The sequence below is a fragment of the Stenella coeruleoalba genome (assembly GCF_951394435.1).
Source record: "Stenella coeruleoalba genome assembly, chromosome: 13".
NCBI classification, from domain to species: Eukaryota; Metazoa; Chordata; class Mammalia; order Artiodactyla; family Delphinidae; genus Stenella; species Stenella coeruleoalba.
Window position 1 is genome coordinate 25,953,915 of NC_137159.1, and position 14,367 is coordinate 25,968,281.

At 48.2% G+C, this 14,367-nt stretch overlaps 2 protein-coding genes across 2 annotated transcripts; both read right to left on the bottom strand.

Moving 5' to 3' along the window:
- Positions 1–101: 101 nt before the first annotated feature.
- On the bottom strand, positions 102–2,698 carry WBP1 (WW domain binding protein 1). The gene is made up of 4 exons (XM_079940842.1): positions 2,322–2,698; positions 1,244–1,346; positions 948–1,124; positions 102–770 (listed from the first exon to the last, which is right to left on the bottom strand). The coding sequence occupies exons 1-4, from the start codon at positions 2,388–2,390 to the stop codon at positions 370–372; spliced, it is 750 nt and encodes a 249-aa protein (XP_079796968.1). The 5' UTR covers positions 2,391–2,698; the 3' UTR covers positions 102–369.
- Positions 2,699–2,877: 179 nt separating this feature from the next.
- Positions 2,878–6,096, bottom strand: INO80B (INO80 complex subunit B). The gene is made up of 5 exons (XM_079940841.1): positions 5,704–6,096; positions 5,280–5,472; positions 4,944–5,062; positions 4,604–4,773; positions 2,878–3,653 (listed from the first exon to the last, which is right to left on the bottom strand). The coding sequence occupies exons 1-5, from the start codon at positions 5,810–5,812 to the stop codon at positions 3,123–3,125; spliced, it is 1,122 nt and encodes a 373-aa protein (XP_079796967.1). The 5' UTR covers positions 5,813–6,096; the 3' UTR covers positions 2,878–3,122.
- Between the last annotated feature and the right edge of the window lie 8,271 nt (positions 6,097–14,367).

Below are 14,367 nucleotides of genomic sequence, written 5' to 3' on the forward strand. Positions count from 1 at the left end.
AGGGCTGCCTGCTGTCCTTCAGAGTAGGTGGATTGGAGGTCCCCTCCAATCAAGTGCAATGCAGTAAGTTGAGCACTAGTCCACCCAAATCCACAAGCAGCTGGTTCACATCTCTTTAATGAGATCAAAGGCTCCTGTGTATGTCTTAGGAGATAGAGCTAGCACAGTCCTCCAAACACTGCCCTTCTCCTCAGGACTCCAGCCCTTTCAGACCGATTCTAGGAGGGCAGGGAGAGGCCGAGGAGAACTCAGGGAGTTGGGAGCAGGGCTGTTTCTGGTGGGCAAGTAAACCACCCACCCTCCCCAAATTGCTTATGGGATGTCCCCTTCATTGGAAGCCAGCCCCAAAGGAGACCTGGGGTACAGGATCTAGGGGCCGTGCACAGGGGACTGGTCCTCCACATCTGGTGGGGTGGCACTAGCCCTAGCCTCCTTGACTGGCTCCCCCTCACTGGAGTCAGGACAAGGGCAGAGCTCAATACCTGAGTCCCCAGTCAAGCGGCGATAGCGGCAGAAGGGTGGTGTGGGGGCAGGGCTCACCCCTGCCCCAGGCTCACCCTCCTGATGAGGAGGGTCACTCTGGTGGGAGGAAACATCTTCCACATTTGTTCCCTCTTGGTGGGCAGGGCAGCTAGAAGCAGAGGAGCAGCAGGTGCATTCACTGGAAGCAGTCGAGGGGCAGCCTGAGGCTGCAGTGTAAGGAGGCGGCGGTGTGCCTGGGCGGTGAACCACATCCTCATAGGCTGGGGGTTTGAAGGTGCTGAGGAGGCCTGCAGGAGAGAATGGCATGGTTGGTGGAAGGCAACAAGGCGGGGGGGCGGGGGGTGGTCTCTTTCCTGTTAGCAAAAAGTGTGCTTTGAAATGTTTGAAAAGGGAGTGTGGGATGAATCAGGGTCCTGTTTTGGGAGGGACCACTGGTAGTGAGCCCAGAGCCTCAAGTCACTCACGAAGATCAAGCAGTGAACCGGGAGGGACAGGGCCAGCCCCATGGCATGCCCCGTGGTAGGCCAACAAGTTGATCTCACGCTGCCGCTGCTGTTGCTGCAGCCGGAGTTTAGCTCGTCGATGGCGGAAGGCACAACAGCAGCTAAAGAGAATGAGGACAGTCCAGAGCAGCCAGAACCCTGCAGGAAGTGAGGAGGGAGAGTCTTAGATACCTCCCAGGCAGAGAAGGGTCCTTGAAGGCTGAGGTCCAAAGGCGGGTGGGCAGAAGGACCCAAGAAGAGCCCTCTTGAAGACTCACACCAGAGCTCATAGTAGTAGGTGCAGCAGCCAGTCTCCCCGCAGCAGTGACCACTCTCACAGAGGTAAGGCTGGTTGTTCACTCCTGGGCACAGCTCTCGAAGCTGGGAGCAAGGAGGCACTTAGAACCAAGGGAGGTTCCAGCCCAAGGCACTGTCCATCCCCAGCCCCTGCATACACATACACAATCCCACCCTGTGAACCAAGTTTAGCTCATAGAAATCTATGGGGAGAGGGAAGAGTGATGCTGAGAGGAGTGTTCAAATATCTGAAGGGCTGCCAGCATGGAAGAGGATTTGGAATAGCAAGAATCAGTCTAGAGACCAAGATTAAGATGCAAGGTGTGGACATACAAAGAGGCAGATTTCAGCTCTGCATATAAGAGACTTCTCTCATACTCAGGTCTGGCTCCCCAGGGTGTTTTCTGTTAAGGGAGTATTTTGGCAGAAGCCAGAAGACAGTCTGAGCTATCTCAAAGTCTCAGACAATGGGTAAGGAGTTTAAGGTAATTCCTAAAGCTGTTTTCATCATTCCCCATGGTCTGCCAATCCCCACTCCCAAGCTGGATCTTTCCACCCCTGGGTCTCAGGCTTCCTAGGGTAGAGGAGGGTCAGTGTGAGACCCAGAGCAGGGCTCCCAACCAGATGGGATTGCTGCGGATGCTAACGGATGGCATCCAAGGCGCGAGTCTGGGTTCCAGCTCTTCTCCAAATTGCTCCCTCAAGAGTAGACGCTGCCAGACTCGGTTGTGACAATAGGCACACAGAAAAACATCACAAATAACAGTTGCAAAACAGAGGGAGCCTCCCTGGGGCCTCGCTATGCCTCTGGTCACTGGAGAGCCACTGCAAGCTTCCACTGCAGCCACGGGATGGGGGTCTATGAAGCTGCAGGCACAAGTCAACTGCATCTACAGTACATTACAAAGTTTAGACAAAGGGTGCAAGGAACATATCTAGGAACTTCGCAGTACCTTTGTCTCCGTGAGTTCCTCCCCCACCCCCCAAAAGGCAGGGACAAGGAAAGGGGAACGAGAAATAAATGGCTGTCGTGATAGGCTTTTGGAGCTGTTGGGATACCTGCTGTTGCGGCACCCGAAGTGCCCCCCAGTCCTCCTCGCTGCCGTTCCCGCCGCTGGCCCGAGCCATGCCTCTGCCTACAGCCCCCTGAAGACCACAGTCTCCTCTACCGCCAGCCACCCCGCCCCTGCCACTTCTGCCGCCACCGCCATGGTCCCTGCCCGGCCCATCTTCGCTGCCTCCACCATCACTTCGCAACCGGACCTTCCATCCAGCCAGAGCTCTGCCAACTAGCACCCAGGTTGTTCCGTCCTACCAATCCACATCACCCTCCGACACATGGGCCAATAGGAAAGATCACAGGCTTCTCCCTGTGACCAATCTACAGCAGCGCCTCCGCCACTCTCCCAGACAACAAGAGCTTGCACAGACAAAGAGTGGGGTAAGGTTCGACCCATGGCCCTGACTGACAGTGACAACAGCCAATATGGACAACAGAACGGCTTTGCGTTATCAACCAATGAACGGCCGTCCAGAACAGCAAAGTTCCCGCTGATTGGCTTGAGTCCTATTTTCCAGATGACGCCAAACGCTTAACCACGCCAGGAAGAGGCAGGGTCACAAATGTCGGCTGGAGTCTGGGCGGGGGCTGGCTACTGTTCTTGGGCCTGGTGGACGTTTCCCAGGCCTCGACGCAAGCTCCGGTGGGGGCAAGATGTGTGTACGCGGAATTGGCCTACCCATACCCCATTACCCCAGTTCTGTACAAGTCAAGGCACTGGATGAAATTTAATAGGGTGGGGAAGACACTGAAAACCGGGGACAGAGGAGAAGGCACAGAGTCCAGATTGGGTGAGGGCCTTAAGAAGCCAGAAGTGGGGATCCGGGGCCCTCAGGCCCACCCAGCCGCATCTGCAGGTTGATGCGGTAGCACTGAAGGCTGCAGAGTGCCTGGCCTGTGCGGGAGCAGGCATAGCGGCGCGGATGTGGACAGCCGGGGACAGAGCACCGAGGCGCAGGGGCAGATGGGGACGGCCGCTGAGACACCGGCGCGGGGGCGGGGACGCCAGGTGGGAAGGAAAGGGTGGAACCTTGTGCCCCGCTGCTGTAGCGCACCATGGGGGCCGGGGCCGCGGCCCGCCCTCCACGCCTCTCGCCCCGCGCGGCCCCTCGGCCTCCCCGCCCACTGGGCGCCACAGTCTTGGTGAGGCGCTCAATAGTCTGGTTCTTGTGCTCCTCCGCCCGCCGAGCCGCCTGCAGCCGCCTCTTCCGTGCCCGCTCCTCACGCTTCAACAGCATCTCCTCGGTGAGAGCGGGGGCTGGGCACCCCCCGGCCACAGGTAGTGACAGAATCGGGGAAGGCTGACTTCGAGCCTTCTGCAGCAGAGCTCGCTAGGGAGAGACGGAAGAGATGTCAAAACAGAGAAGTGACGTCTGCCTGAACGGGGGAAGGGGAAGATGGGACATGGAAAGCAGGGTCTTGAGGAGAACAGGCCTTGAGAGAAGGGGTGAAATGAGCACCCTCTCCAGGAGCCCTTAATACTGCCTCCTCTCAGGTCTCCAGACTTCCAGCTTTAGATCCTTGACTCTCAAGGGGAAAAGTATTAGTAATGTTACCTTCCTGCCTTGTGTACCAAAACTCTGTACCAGCTCTCTGGAGACTTTTTTGTTGTTGTTTTAAATCTTTTAATATCAATGGATAGCATCAATTGGATAACTGCTCAAGCCAAAAACTAACAGTTATCCTTGATTCCTCTCCTTCCCCCAACAAGTGTCTGTTTCCTAAATATATCCAGAATCCATCTGATTTTCTCCATCTCTACCATTCCACCTTGGTTCAAGCCACCACCATCTCTTACCTACTTCAACAGCTTCCTACTTGGTCTTGCTTCTATCCCTTAACACCACTAAGAAACCAAAGAAATCTACTGAAATATAAATCAAATACATTACTTCTCTGTAAACAACCCTTTTGTGGTAGTCACACTTATTCTTCTCCTTGACCATGATTAGGCATGTTCCGCTCTCAGGGTCTTTGCCCCTGCTGGTCTCTCTGCCGGGTAAGCTCCTCTGGTATTGTTATCTCTTTAGAGAGGTCTTTCCAGACTACCCTATCTAATGTTGTTTCTTTTCTACTTCTTTCTATTTCATCACCCTATTTTTGTTATAAACCTTACAGTTTTTCGAAATTATTTACTGCACAAGAATACCAGCTCCATAAGAACGGAAACCTTGTCTGTCTTTTCTCCACTGCTGATATCCCTGCTGCCTAGCAAAGTTCTTGGGACATGGAAAGTTCTCAATATAAATTTGGCAAGCAAATAAAGAATGAACTAACTTACCTGTCGAGCAGTGAGCAGCCGTTCATTGATCTCCTTCTTGAGATCTCCATTGTCATCCAGCTCCCCCTTCTCCAAGGCATCCAGCCACCTTTGTTCTTCCTCTTCCTCCTGACCCCCTAAGGCCCCGGACAAGTCCCGCAGTGGGGAGGGGGACAGATTACTGTCTTCATCTGGAAAGGAAAGTTGGAGAGCTAAAAGTGGAATTGTTCAGAGGGGGAACCCTAATTTGGCCGAGTTAATACTGGGGCACGCAAAATTCTCACCTTCCTCAGAACGAACCCTCTTCCCTTAACCAGGTATAATGAGAAACCCAGTTTCCCCACCTCCAGACCCTTCTCACCCAGCCAGGCACGGTACTGCTCAAGGGGGACTCCTTCCACAGGTTCCTCTTCATTGTCCACAACCATAAGGGGAGAGGGTGAGCGAGGACCCTCAGGGATCACAGTGAAGGTAGGAACACTGCGGAGAAGCAACCACTCTGTAAGCTGAGCAATTGTCTCCTCCTGCTCAGTACATCCAGCCTTCCCTACACCCTCTTGGGTTCTTGCTGCTTTAACCTGGGCCCTGAAATCACAGCGTCCATTCTCTGTCTTCTGAAAAGCGCAGCCAGCTTCTGCTTCTATCTCTACCTGCTCCTGAAGTCCCCCAAGTAAAACCTCGGCTCTCTTGGCCTCACCTTTTGGTGCCCAGGACCTGCCCGCCCAACTTGATTTTGAGTTTGAGCTGGGGCTTGGCAGGAGACGGCTGCGTGGGCCCAGCCTCCTCTTCCTGGTAGTGTTTCTTCTTGTGTTTCTTCTTGTGCTTCTTGTGCTTTTTCTTGTGCACTCCGTGGCCGTGGGCACTCGCCAAACTCAACTCCAGGGCTTCCCCTGCAGAAGGAGAGTCTGTCAACGGTGTACATCAGGAGCAGGTCAGGGAAATCCCAGAAGAACCCAATACCCCTGAGGGGTCCTACTCTTCCCGCGGTATTCGCTGTTACCATAACAACAGCCCCGCCTTTCTCCTTCCCACCTGTGGCGAAGTACCCAAGAAGCTCGGAGGAGCAAGAAAGGGACTCCTTTTCTGCGAAGGCCTAAGTTGCTTTATCGATCCGCGCTTACCCGGCTCAGGGGCCTCCATAGCCCCAGAGGTGCTCCCGCGCCGCCACAGCTTACTCATGGGGTCCTGCAAGGAAAAGAGGCTGAAAATAGTCGGAACACAAGCAGACATACCTTTTCCGCCCCACGGAACAACTTATCCCAGCAAATAGCCGGGCACTTCCGGTGCGTAGCAACCATGCTTGTGCGGGGCAAGCTTTGCGGTTTAAAAAAAAAAAATCCTCCGGGAGAAACAACGCCCCTTCCAACAAGGGTTCCGGGCTCTTTGAGACCGGGAGCGGTCAGAGGGCCACGGCTTTCTGCTGGCTCCGCATCCACGCAATCGAGGTCAGAACTCAGCGCGGGCAATTCAATTATTATTACACTCAAGCGTGATGAACGTATATTGCAGACCAAATTCGGGGCTAGGCTATGAGAATACAAAGATGAATATGAACACTTCTCTCTGCCTTTGAGGAGCTTACAATTTGGTGGAGTACGTAAGAAACTGTATTGCCGGCAAAATGGCAGAAGGGCTTACTTAACAGCACAAGTGCCCTACCAGCAGGGCAAATGACATTTAAGCCTAAATTCTATATCATTAGAGAAATGGATAAATGAATTATGGTGCATCTATCCAATCTGGAACACAAAAGCTAAGAGCTGATAAGTAATTGATAAGATTGACATGGAATTTATATCCAAGTTGGTAGTAGCATTGGAAACAATCTAAGTGTGCCTCTAAAGAAAAACCAAAATAATTTGGTACAGGGATTTGATACATCCATACAGTGGGAAGCTATGCTGCCATTAAAAGAAATGAGGCCCCAGAAGGCTACCCAAGAAACTGGTGACAGCAATTCCAATGGATAGTTGGGAGAACGAGGGTGAAGGGAGACTTATTCTTCATAATATACCCTTTTGTGCCTATTGTACTTTGTCTAAAACATGTATGTTTTACCTAATTAAAAAAAAAGGAACAGGGCTTCCCTGGTGGCGCAGTGGTTGAGTCCGCCTGCCGATGCAGGGGACACGGGTTCGTGCCCCGGTCCGGGAAGATCCCACATGCCGCGGAGCGGCTTGGCCCGTGAGCCATGGCCGCTGAGCCTGAGCGTCCGGAGCCTGGGCTCCACAACGGGAGAGGCCACAACAGTGAGAGGCCCGCGTACCGCAAAAAAAAAAAAAAAAAAAAAAAAAAAAAAAAGGAACAAGGTAGATCTGTATGTGCTGACATATGAAATAGGAAAGGCAAGTTTCAAGATGAGGTGATCCCATTTATTTTTTAATTTTTTTAAATTAATTAATTGGTTTATTTTTGGCTACACTGGGTCTTCGTCGCTGCCCAAGGGCTTTCCCTAGTTGCGGAGCGTGGACTCTAGGCACGCGGGCTTCAGTAGTTGTGGCATGCAGGCTCAGTAATTGTGGCGCCCCGGCTTAGTTGCTCTGCAGCACGTGGGATCTTCTGGGACCAGGAGTCAGACTTGTGACCCCTGCATTGGCAGGCGGATTCTTAACCACTGCGCCACCAAGGAAGTCCTGCGGTGATCCCATTTAAAAAGGCATAATATGCTACTACATTCACAGAGAAAACATTAAGGAATGTATACTACACCATTAACGGTGATTATCTTTGGAAGCTGGGGTTGGGGAAATTTCACTATCTAGATCTGTAGTGAATTTCCTTTCCTTTCCTTTCCTTTCCTTTCCTTTCCTTTCCTTTCCTTTCCTTTCTCTCTCTAAATTCTATAAATTTCCTTCCCTCTCTCTCTCTCTCTCTCTCTCTCTCTCTCTCTCTCTTCACTTAAAAATATTGCTTAGGGCTTCCCTGGTGGTGCAGTGGTTGAGAGTCCGCCTGCCGATGCAGGGGACACGGGTTCGTGCCCCAGTCTGGGAAGATCCCACATGCCGCGGAGCGGCTGGGCCCGTGAGCCATGGCCGCTGAGCCTGCGCGTCCGGAGCCTGTGCTCTGCAGCAGGAGAGGCCACAGCAGTGAGAGGCCTGCGTGCCGCAAAAAAATATATATATATATTGCTTAGTATTTTTTGTAACGAATTTTCTTACAGCCTATATATCACATTTATAATTAGAAAAAAGCACTGTATATAATATATATGAGATACATGTCTGAACAAGGTAGCAATAGTGAACATAGTAAGGGAAGAACTGATTCAAGAGACATTTCATTGATGAAATTTAAAGGAACTGATGAACAATTATATATGAGAATTCAGGAAGAAGTCAATGTAGTATAGTGATTAAGATTAAGAGAATGAACTTTGGAGTCGGAGAAGCCTATTATCAAATTACAGTTTACTGGCTATGTAACCTTGGGTTCACAGTTATTTAAGCTCTCTGAACCTCATATTCCAGCTCTGCAAAATAGAATGAAGTAGTGTCTCCTGCGTAGGATTCTTTCAAGGAATAAAGCAAATCAAGAATGCAAAGTACCTAGGGTAGTATCTGGCACATAGTAGATGTTCAAAAAGCAAACAGCAGCAATAATAAATGACTTCTAGGGACTTCTTTGGTAGTCCAGCAGGTAAGACTCTGCCCTCCCAATGCAAGGGGCCCAGGTTCGATCCCTGGTCAGGGAACCAGATCCCACATGCAGCAACTAGGAGTTCACATGCCGCAACTAAGGCCCAGCACAGCCAAATAAATAAGTAAATATTAAAAAAAAAAAAAAAAAGAGTCCGCATGGCACAACTAAGAAGTCCACATGCCACAACTAAGACCCAGCTCAGCTAAAATAAATAAATAAATAAATAAATAAAAATTTTAAAATGACTTCTATATTTCTAGCCCAAGTATTAGAGAGAACATAGTGTTTTGTTTTTTAAAAATAAATTTATTTATTTATTTTTGGATGCGTTGGTTCTTCGTTGCTGCTCACGGGCTTTCTCTAGTTGCGGCGAGCGGGGGTCACTCTTTGTTGTGGTGCGCGGGCTTCTCATTGTGGTGGCTTCTCTTGTTGCGGAGCATGGGCTCTAGGTATGCGGGCTTCAGTAGTTGTGGCACACAAGCTCAGTAGTTGTGGCTCGTGCACCATGGCATGGAGGATCTTCCCGGACCAGGGCTCAAACCCGTGTCCCCTGCATTGGCAGGTGGATTCTTAACCACTGCGCCACCAGGGAAGTCCCAATAGTGTTTTAAATAAAGATTAGAACATAGGAAGAGAAGCAAGTAAGAAGAAAATCATTTAGTGTTATCCAAGGTGAATTTAAAGTGCATGTGGGAAATCAAAACTACAATGAGGTATCACCTCACACCTGTCAGAAAGGCCATCATCAAAAAATCTACAAACAGTAAATGCTGGAAGGGGTGTGGAGAAAAGGGAACCCTCTTTCACAATTAGTGGCAATGTAAATTGGTACAGCCACTAAGGAGAACAATATGGAGGTTCCTTAAAAAACTAAAAATAGAGCTACGGTATGATCCAACAATCCTACTCCTGGGCATATATCTGGAGAAAACCAGAATTCGAAAGGATGCATGCACCCTGATACTCATTGCAGCACTATTTACAATAGCCAGGATATGAGAGCAACCTAAATGTCCATCGACAGAGGAATGGATAAAGAAGATGTGGTACATATATACAATGGAATATTACTCAGCCATAAAAAGGAACAAAACAATGCCGTTTGCAGAGACGTGGATGGACACAGAGATTATCACACAGAGTGAAGTAAGTCAGAAAGAGAAAAACAAATATCGTATAACATTGCTTATATGTGGAATCTAGAAAAAATAATACAGATGGACTTTTTTGCAAAGCAGAAATAGAGTCACAGATATAGAGAATAAACTTATGGTTACCAAGGGGGAAAGGAGGGGTGGGATAAATTGGGAGATTGGGATTGACATGTATACACTACTATGTGTAAAATAGATGAATAATGAGAACCTACTGTATAGCACAGGGAACTCTATTCAGTGCTCTGTGGTGACCTAAATGGGAAGAAAATCTAAAAAAGAGTGGAGAGATATATATATATACGTATAACAGATTCACTTTGCTGCACAGCAGCAACTAATCTAACACTGTAAAGCAACTATACTGTAATAAAAGTTAACAAAAATAAAATAAAATAAAGTGCATGTGGGAATGCCCAGATGGAGATGGAATACTGAAGGAGAAGCCAATGCAGAAGGTGTGATTTGGGGCATCGTCATCAGCATAAAAGTGGAGGTCTCCTTCAAGGGATGGCAATAGATGAGACATTCCAGAATGATCAAGCAGATGAAGAGGAAAGGACCAGGAACAAACCCAAGTGGACACCAGTCCTGAACAGGCAGGCAGAGGGGCAGGCAGGGTTGGGAAGAGATCAAAAGAGGCAATAAAGGTACCCAAGGGCAGAGATTATCAGCAGACAAAGGCTATGATGAACCGTGTACAGTTCTGCGAAGGCTAGGTTGAGCTCCAAGCAGAGTATGCATTCTAGCAGGGAGTGAAGGCAATAGTTCTGTATCACTAGGAGTTGAAGTGAGGGATCACCTGCAGTTAGTATTTGTCAAACGTGTTAGAGTTCATAACCTGCTTTCATATCCCTTCCCTCCCTTGATCCCCATGGCAGCTCCATGTGGGAGATACTGTTGTTCCCTCATGAGGAAACTGAGGCTTAGAGAGGTTAAATGATTTGGCCAGAGCCACACAGTTAGGGAGTGGCAGAGCCAGCATCAAACAGAGACTTCCTGACACTAGACCCAGTGGTGTTTCCTCAACATCCTGATGCCCAGCAGGGAGGAAGCGGTGACAGTAAGTAAGTAGCCATGGGCTTCATTATTTTGTTTTGTTTTTAGTTTTGCTTTGTTTAGTGTCAGAGAGGTTTGAGCAGGTTTGTAGGCTGAAAGGAAGAATTTTGTCCTTCTGAAAAAGTTCTTAGCATTTTTTTTTTTTTTTCTTTTTGTGGTACGCGGGCCTCTCACTGTTATGGCCTCTCCCGTTGCGGAGCACAGGCTCCGGACGCGCAGGCTCCGCGGCATGTGGGATCTTCCCGGACCGGGGCACGAACCCGTGTCCCCTGCATCGGCAGGTGGACTCTCAACCACTGCGCCACTTCCAAAGGGAAGCCCTTAGCTTATTTTTTAAATATAATTTTTGAGGAAATAATTTCAAACTTACAGAAAAGTTGCAAGAAGAGTACATAGAACTCTCTTAGCTCCTTAAATCAGATTCTACAATTATTAACATTTACTATTTCCTCCCCTTCCTCTCCATTATCGTTATTCCTATTCTGATCATTCTGAGAGCAAGTTGCAGACATGATGCCACTTCACCCCTAAATAGTTCACTGTGTATTTCCTCAAAAACAAGTACACGGGCTTCGGTGGTGGCACAGTGGTTGAGAGTCCACCTGCCGATGCAGGGGACGCGGGTTCGTGCCCCGGTCCGGGAAGATCCCACATGCCGCGGAGCGGCTGAGCCCGTGAGCCATGGCCGCTGAGCCTGCGTGTCCGGAGCCTGTGCTCCGCAACGGGAGAGGCCACAACAGTGAGAGGCCCGTGTACCGCAAAAAATAAATAAATAAATAAAATAATAATTGCCAAGTGGTATTCTACTCCCGTTATTCCATCTACATGTGTTAGTTGGCATTCTATGGTGAAGTGGAGCTTTCTTTTCTCCTTACATTCAGTTTCATATGTATTTATTTGTGTCGGTATAGATTCCTGTTTCATTCAATGAGTTGTAATCTATTATTTATTTTGATGCTTAAATTTGTCCCAGATTTGGTCAGTGGGCATTTCTTTAAGATGACTTCTGTGTCCTTCTGACACATCTCCATCATTCCTTTAGCACCTTTTTATTTCCCAACACTACAAAATGTTTCGGGTTCATCTTGTATTCTCCCTGGATAAGGGGTGGGAACCCTTGGGAGGCCAAGCATTAGGGGCATATGGCTGAGGTTATGCTGAGGCCACACCAAAGTCTCACCACAGGAACCTGCTGATGAGGATTTCCCTGCTAGCAGAGCCATCCACTCCTCATGAATTCTCCCTGGGTCTTGTTTTCACTCTTTCAAGATTCAAAGTCCAGTTGGTAGCATTCCAGTTGGTTGGCTTAGGCCAACTGCCTACTCCTGGGCTGTGAAGAAGTGGGAGGGAGGATGAATGTCCTTCTCCAGCTGCCAGAAAGAGGGTAGAGCCTCAGCCTACCAGAGTTGTCCACAGTAGGGGTCTGTGTAGAAATAGAAAGATAATTTGAATACTGGGTGGCTAATAAGCCCTTCCCAAATATCTACTTCATAGCTGGGGAGATGGAGATACAGATGTAAGAAAAGGAAAAATTGGGAAATATTATGCAGTGAACAAGTGGTATGTGGCTAAATATTTAATGAAATCTCCCCAGGGGAAAAAAAATAGCCCTGGTTTACAGTGTTCGCCTACTTCTGTTGTGTAAAACTCCCACCATGGCCAATTTCATTACTGAGCACAGAGTTGGCAAGACATGTAGTAGCACACCGTGACATAGCATTTCAACCATACGGACACTATAGATGTAAACAACCTCAAGGGATAATGGGAAAATGCAGTAAAATAATTAGGAAGTGATGAATTTTGAGTTTTATCACCTTTGCTTTAATATAATTTATTTAGTTGTGAGTTTTTATGATTCAATTATTAATTAAAGCTGTGTTTAACAGCTGGAATGCACAATTCCAGAAAATTCCAAAATTGTCTCTCACGAGCCAGTATAAGGCCTCAGCATGCCATGGCACCAGGCTGTGTCTCAGTGTTTTTCTCTGATGGTGGGGAAAGTGTGCTTTTGTTCATTTATTCCTTACTTTGTATTATTTTTTAAGTGGTAGAATAAGGATTGTTTTAAAAAACTGTGTGTTTTCAAATAAGAATTTAATTAAAAAATAATAACTCCACAGAAACTTTGGCCCTTGTTTCTCTACCATTGGTTGAGAACAGTGTAAGCTGGCTTCCCAAACTCCAGTCACAACCTCCTCCAAATGATTCACACAAATGGATGCCAGACTATGATCTCTAAAATATAACTTTGGCTGCGTCACTCCTTTCCCAAAATCTTCAGTCACATCGAGTGCAAATTCTCTGGCAAGATTTGAGCTCTACTTCTTTTCCAAATGCCTTCCATTCCTCCAGCTCTTGTCAGGGATTTTTAAACACTTCCTTAGGTCCCATGTCCCACAGGTGTGTGTGTGTGTGTGTGTGTGTGTGTGTGTGTGTGTGTGTGTGTGTGTGTGTGTCTGCGTGCAGCTGAGGGCCTCTGGAGAGGACAAGTTGTGGGGCTCCAGCCCCTGCTTCTATCACAGCAGCTCTGATTATATTTCACATGTTCCAGGTGAGATTTCATTTGGAGAAAAAAGCATTCTGCTGCTAAAAGCCAAACATTTGAAATGAACAATTTTAGTCCAACAATATGGCTCATCCCAGTTAAGCACTCTCAAATCTGTATGCTTTCTTTAGGCATCTCATTTGTTCACTTACTTCAAGTGATGGTTTATTGAGTACTTCCTATGTGCCAGGCACTGAGCATAAAGCAGTGGACAAGACAGACTCTCCCTCCCTGGGGGAGCTTACAGTTTAGAGGAGTGACAATAGATAGTTGAAGAAACTCAGAAGCAATGCCCTCACTCCTCTTTGAGGTTTATCTCAGAGGCCACAGATTTATAAAATCTTTTGATCTTCCTTTCCTACGACAGAAGAACTCCCTTCTCCATGTACACTTTTGTATGTCAAGGATGTTTGTTGTTTTTCCTGTCCAGCATCCATTCCCTCACCTTCTGGTCGTAGTACCTGGAACAGTCTTTCAGAAACCATATCTCCCTCCCCCATCTCTCTCCCAGCTCACTGGGTTCCATTTGGTTTCCAGGAGTGGGAAGTGACCTAGGCCTGGCCAACTGGCAAATAGAATCCTCCTCAGCCACAGTGATTGGTTCAGGTCTGGCCACCCCTCTGCCTACAGTGATTGGTTTGAGATGGATAAATCATCCCAAATGGCCCATAGTGAATCCCAGACATGTGTAGGAGCTTCAGGAAACAGATGTTCCCTTTTCTGCTGAATTTAAGTCTGAAAATATTATAGACCCAGAATTTTTGGCAACAATCTTGCTATGCTGTGGAGAGTGAAGCTAACATGGAGGAAAGCAGAGCCAGATGAAGGAGAGGGATGGAATCCTTGTGATGCTGAATGCCTGGGTCAAGCCACAACTAAAGCCTGACCCCTGGATATTATTCTTCCTTAAGCCATATATTTCCCCTTTTGCCAAAGTAATTTTAAGTCAGGTTTTCTAAAAGAATGTTGAGTAATTTGTCATAGCAGAGCAGTTCTAACCTGGGCTCTCTAAAGCTATAAGCTGGTATTTCTCCGGCTCTGGCTGTGAAGGAGCCCCACTCTCTCTCGAGTTCTCCCCAGTAAGTTCATAAGTCCCCAGAAAACTCCTCACGTGTGGTCAGCAAGCTAATCCTCTGCCATTTCCTTCTGTCCCAGGAGGCTGGGGGTGGCCCCTTTTTCTGCAGAAGCTGTGAATCCTAATCCTGTCTCAGCGACCCAGCAAAACAGCTGAGAGCCCATATGAGGTCATAGATATCCTCACCCTCTTAAGGCACTTAAAGTCTGGGTCCAGGGAGCTGAGGTCACTGGTGCCCCATCCAAGGGCACAAAGGTGCTTTACCTGGTCGTTTTTCTTCATAGCTGCACTTACGGGGTGCTTGTCTTGC

What these genes read in the sequence shown, in the direction of transcription:
- WBP1 (XM_079940842.1), bottom strand. Translation starts at nt 2,390, where the DNA reads ATGGCTCGGGCCAGCGGCGGGAACGGCAGCGAGGAGGACTGGGGGGCA. An exon ending in TTCGGGTGCCGCAACAGCAG is followed by an intron (nt 1,347 to 2,321) that starts GTATCCCAACAG and finishes CCTTGCTCCCAG; the next exon opens with CTTCGAGAGCTGTGCCCAGG. An exon ending in CTACTACTATGAGCTCTGGT is followed by an intron (nt 1,125 to 1,243) that starts GTGAGTCTTCAA and finishes CACTTCCTGCAG; the next exon opens with GGTTCTGGCTGCTCTGGACT.
- INO80B (XM_079940841.1), bottom strand. Translation starts at nt 5,812, where the DNA reads ATGTCTGCTTGTGTTCCGACTATTTTCAGCCTCTTTTCCTTGCAGGAC. An exon ending in CAGGTCCTGGGCACCAAAAG is followed by an intron (nt 5,063 to 5,279) that starts GTGAGGCCAAGA and finishes GCTTCTCCGCAG; the next exon opens with TGTTCCTACCTTCACTGTGA. An exon ending in GCAGTACCGTGCCTGGCTGG is followed by an intron (nt 4,774 to 4,943) that starts GTGAGAAGGGTC and finishes TTTCCTTTCCAG; the next exon opens with ATGAAGACAGTAATCTGTCC.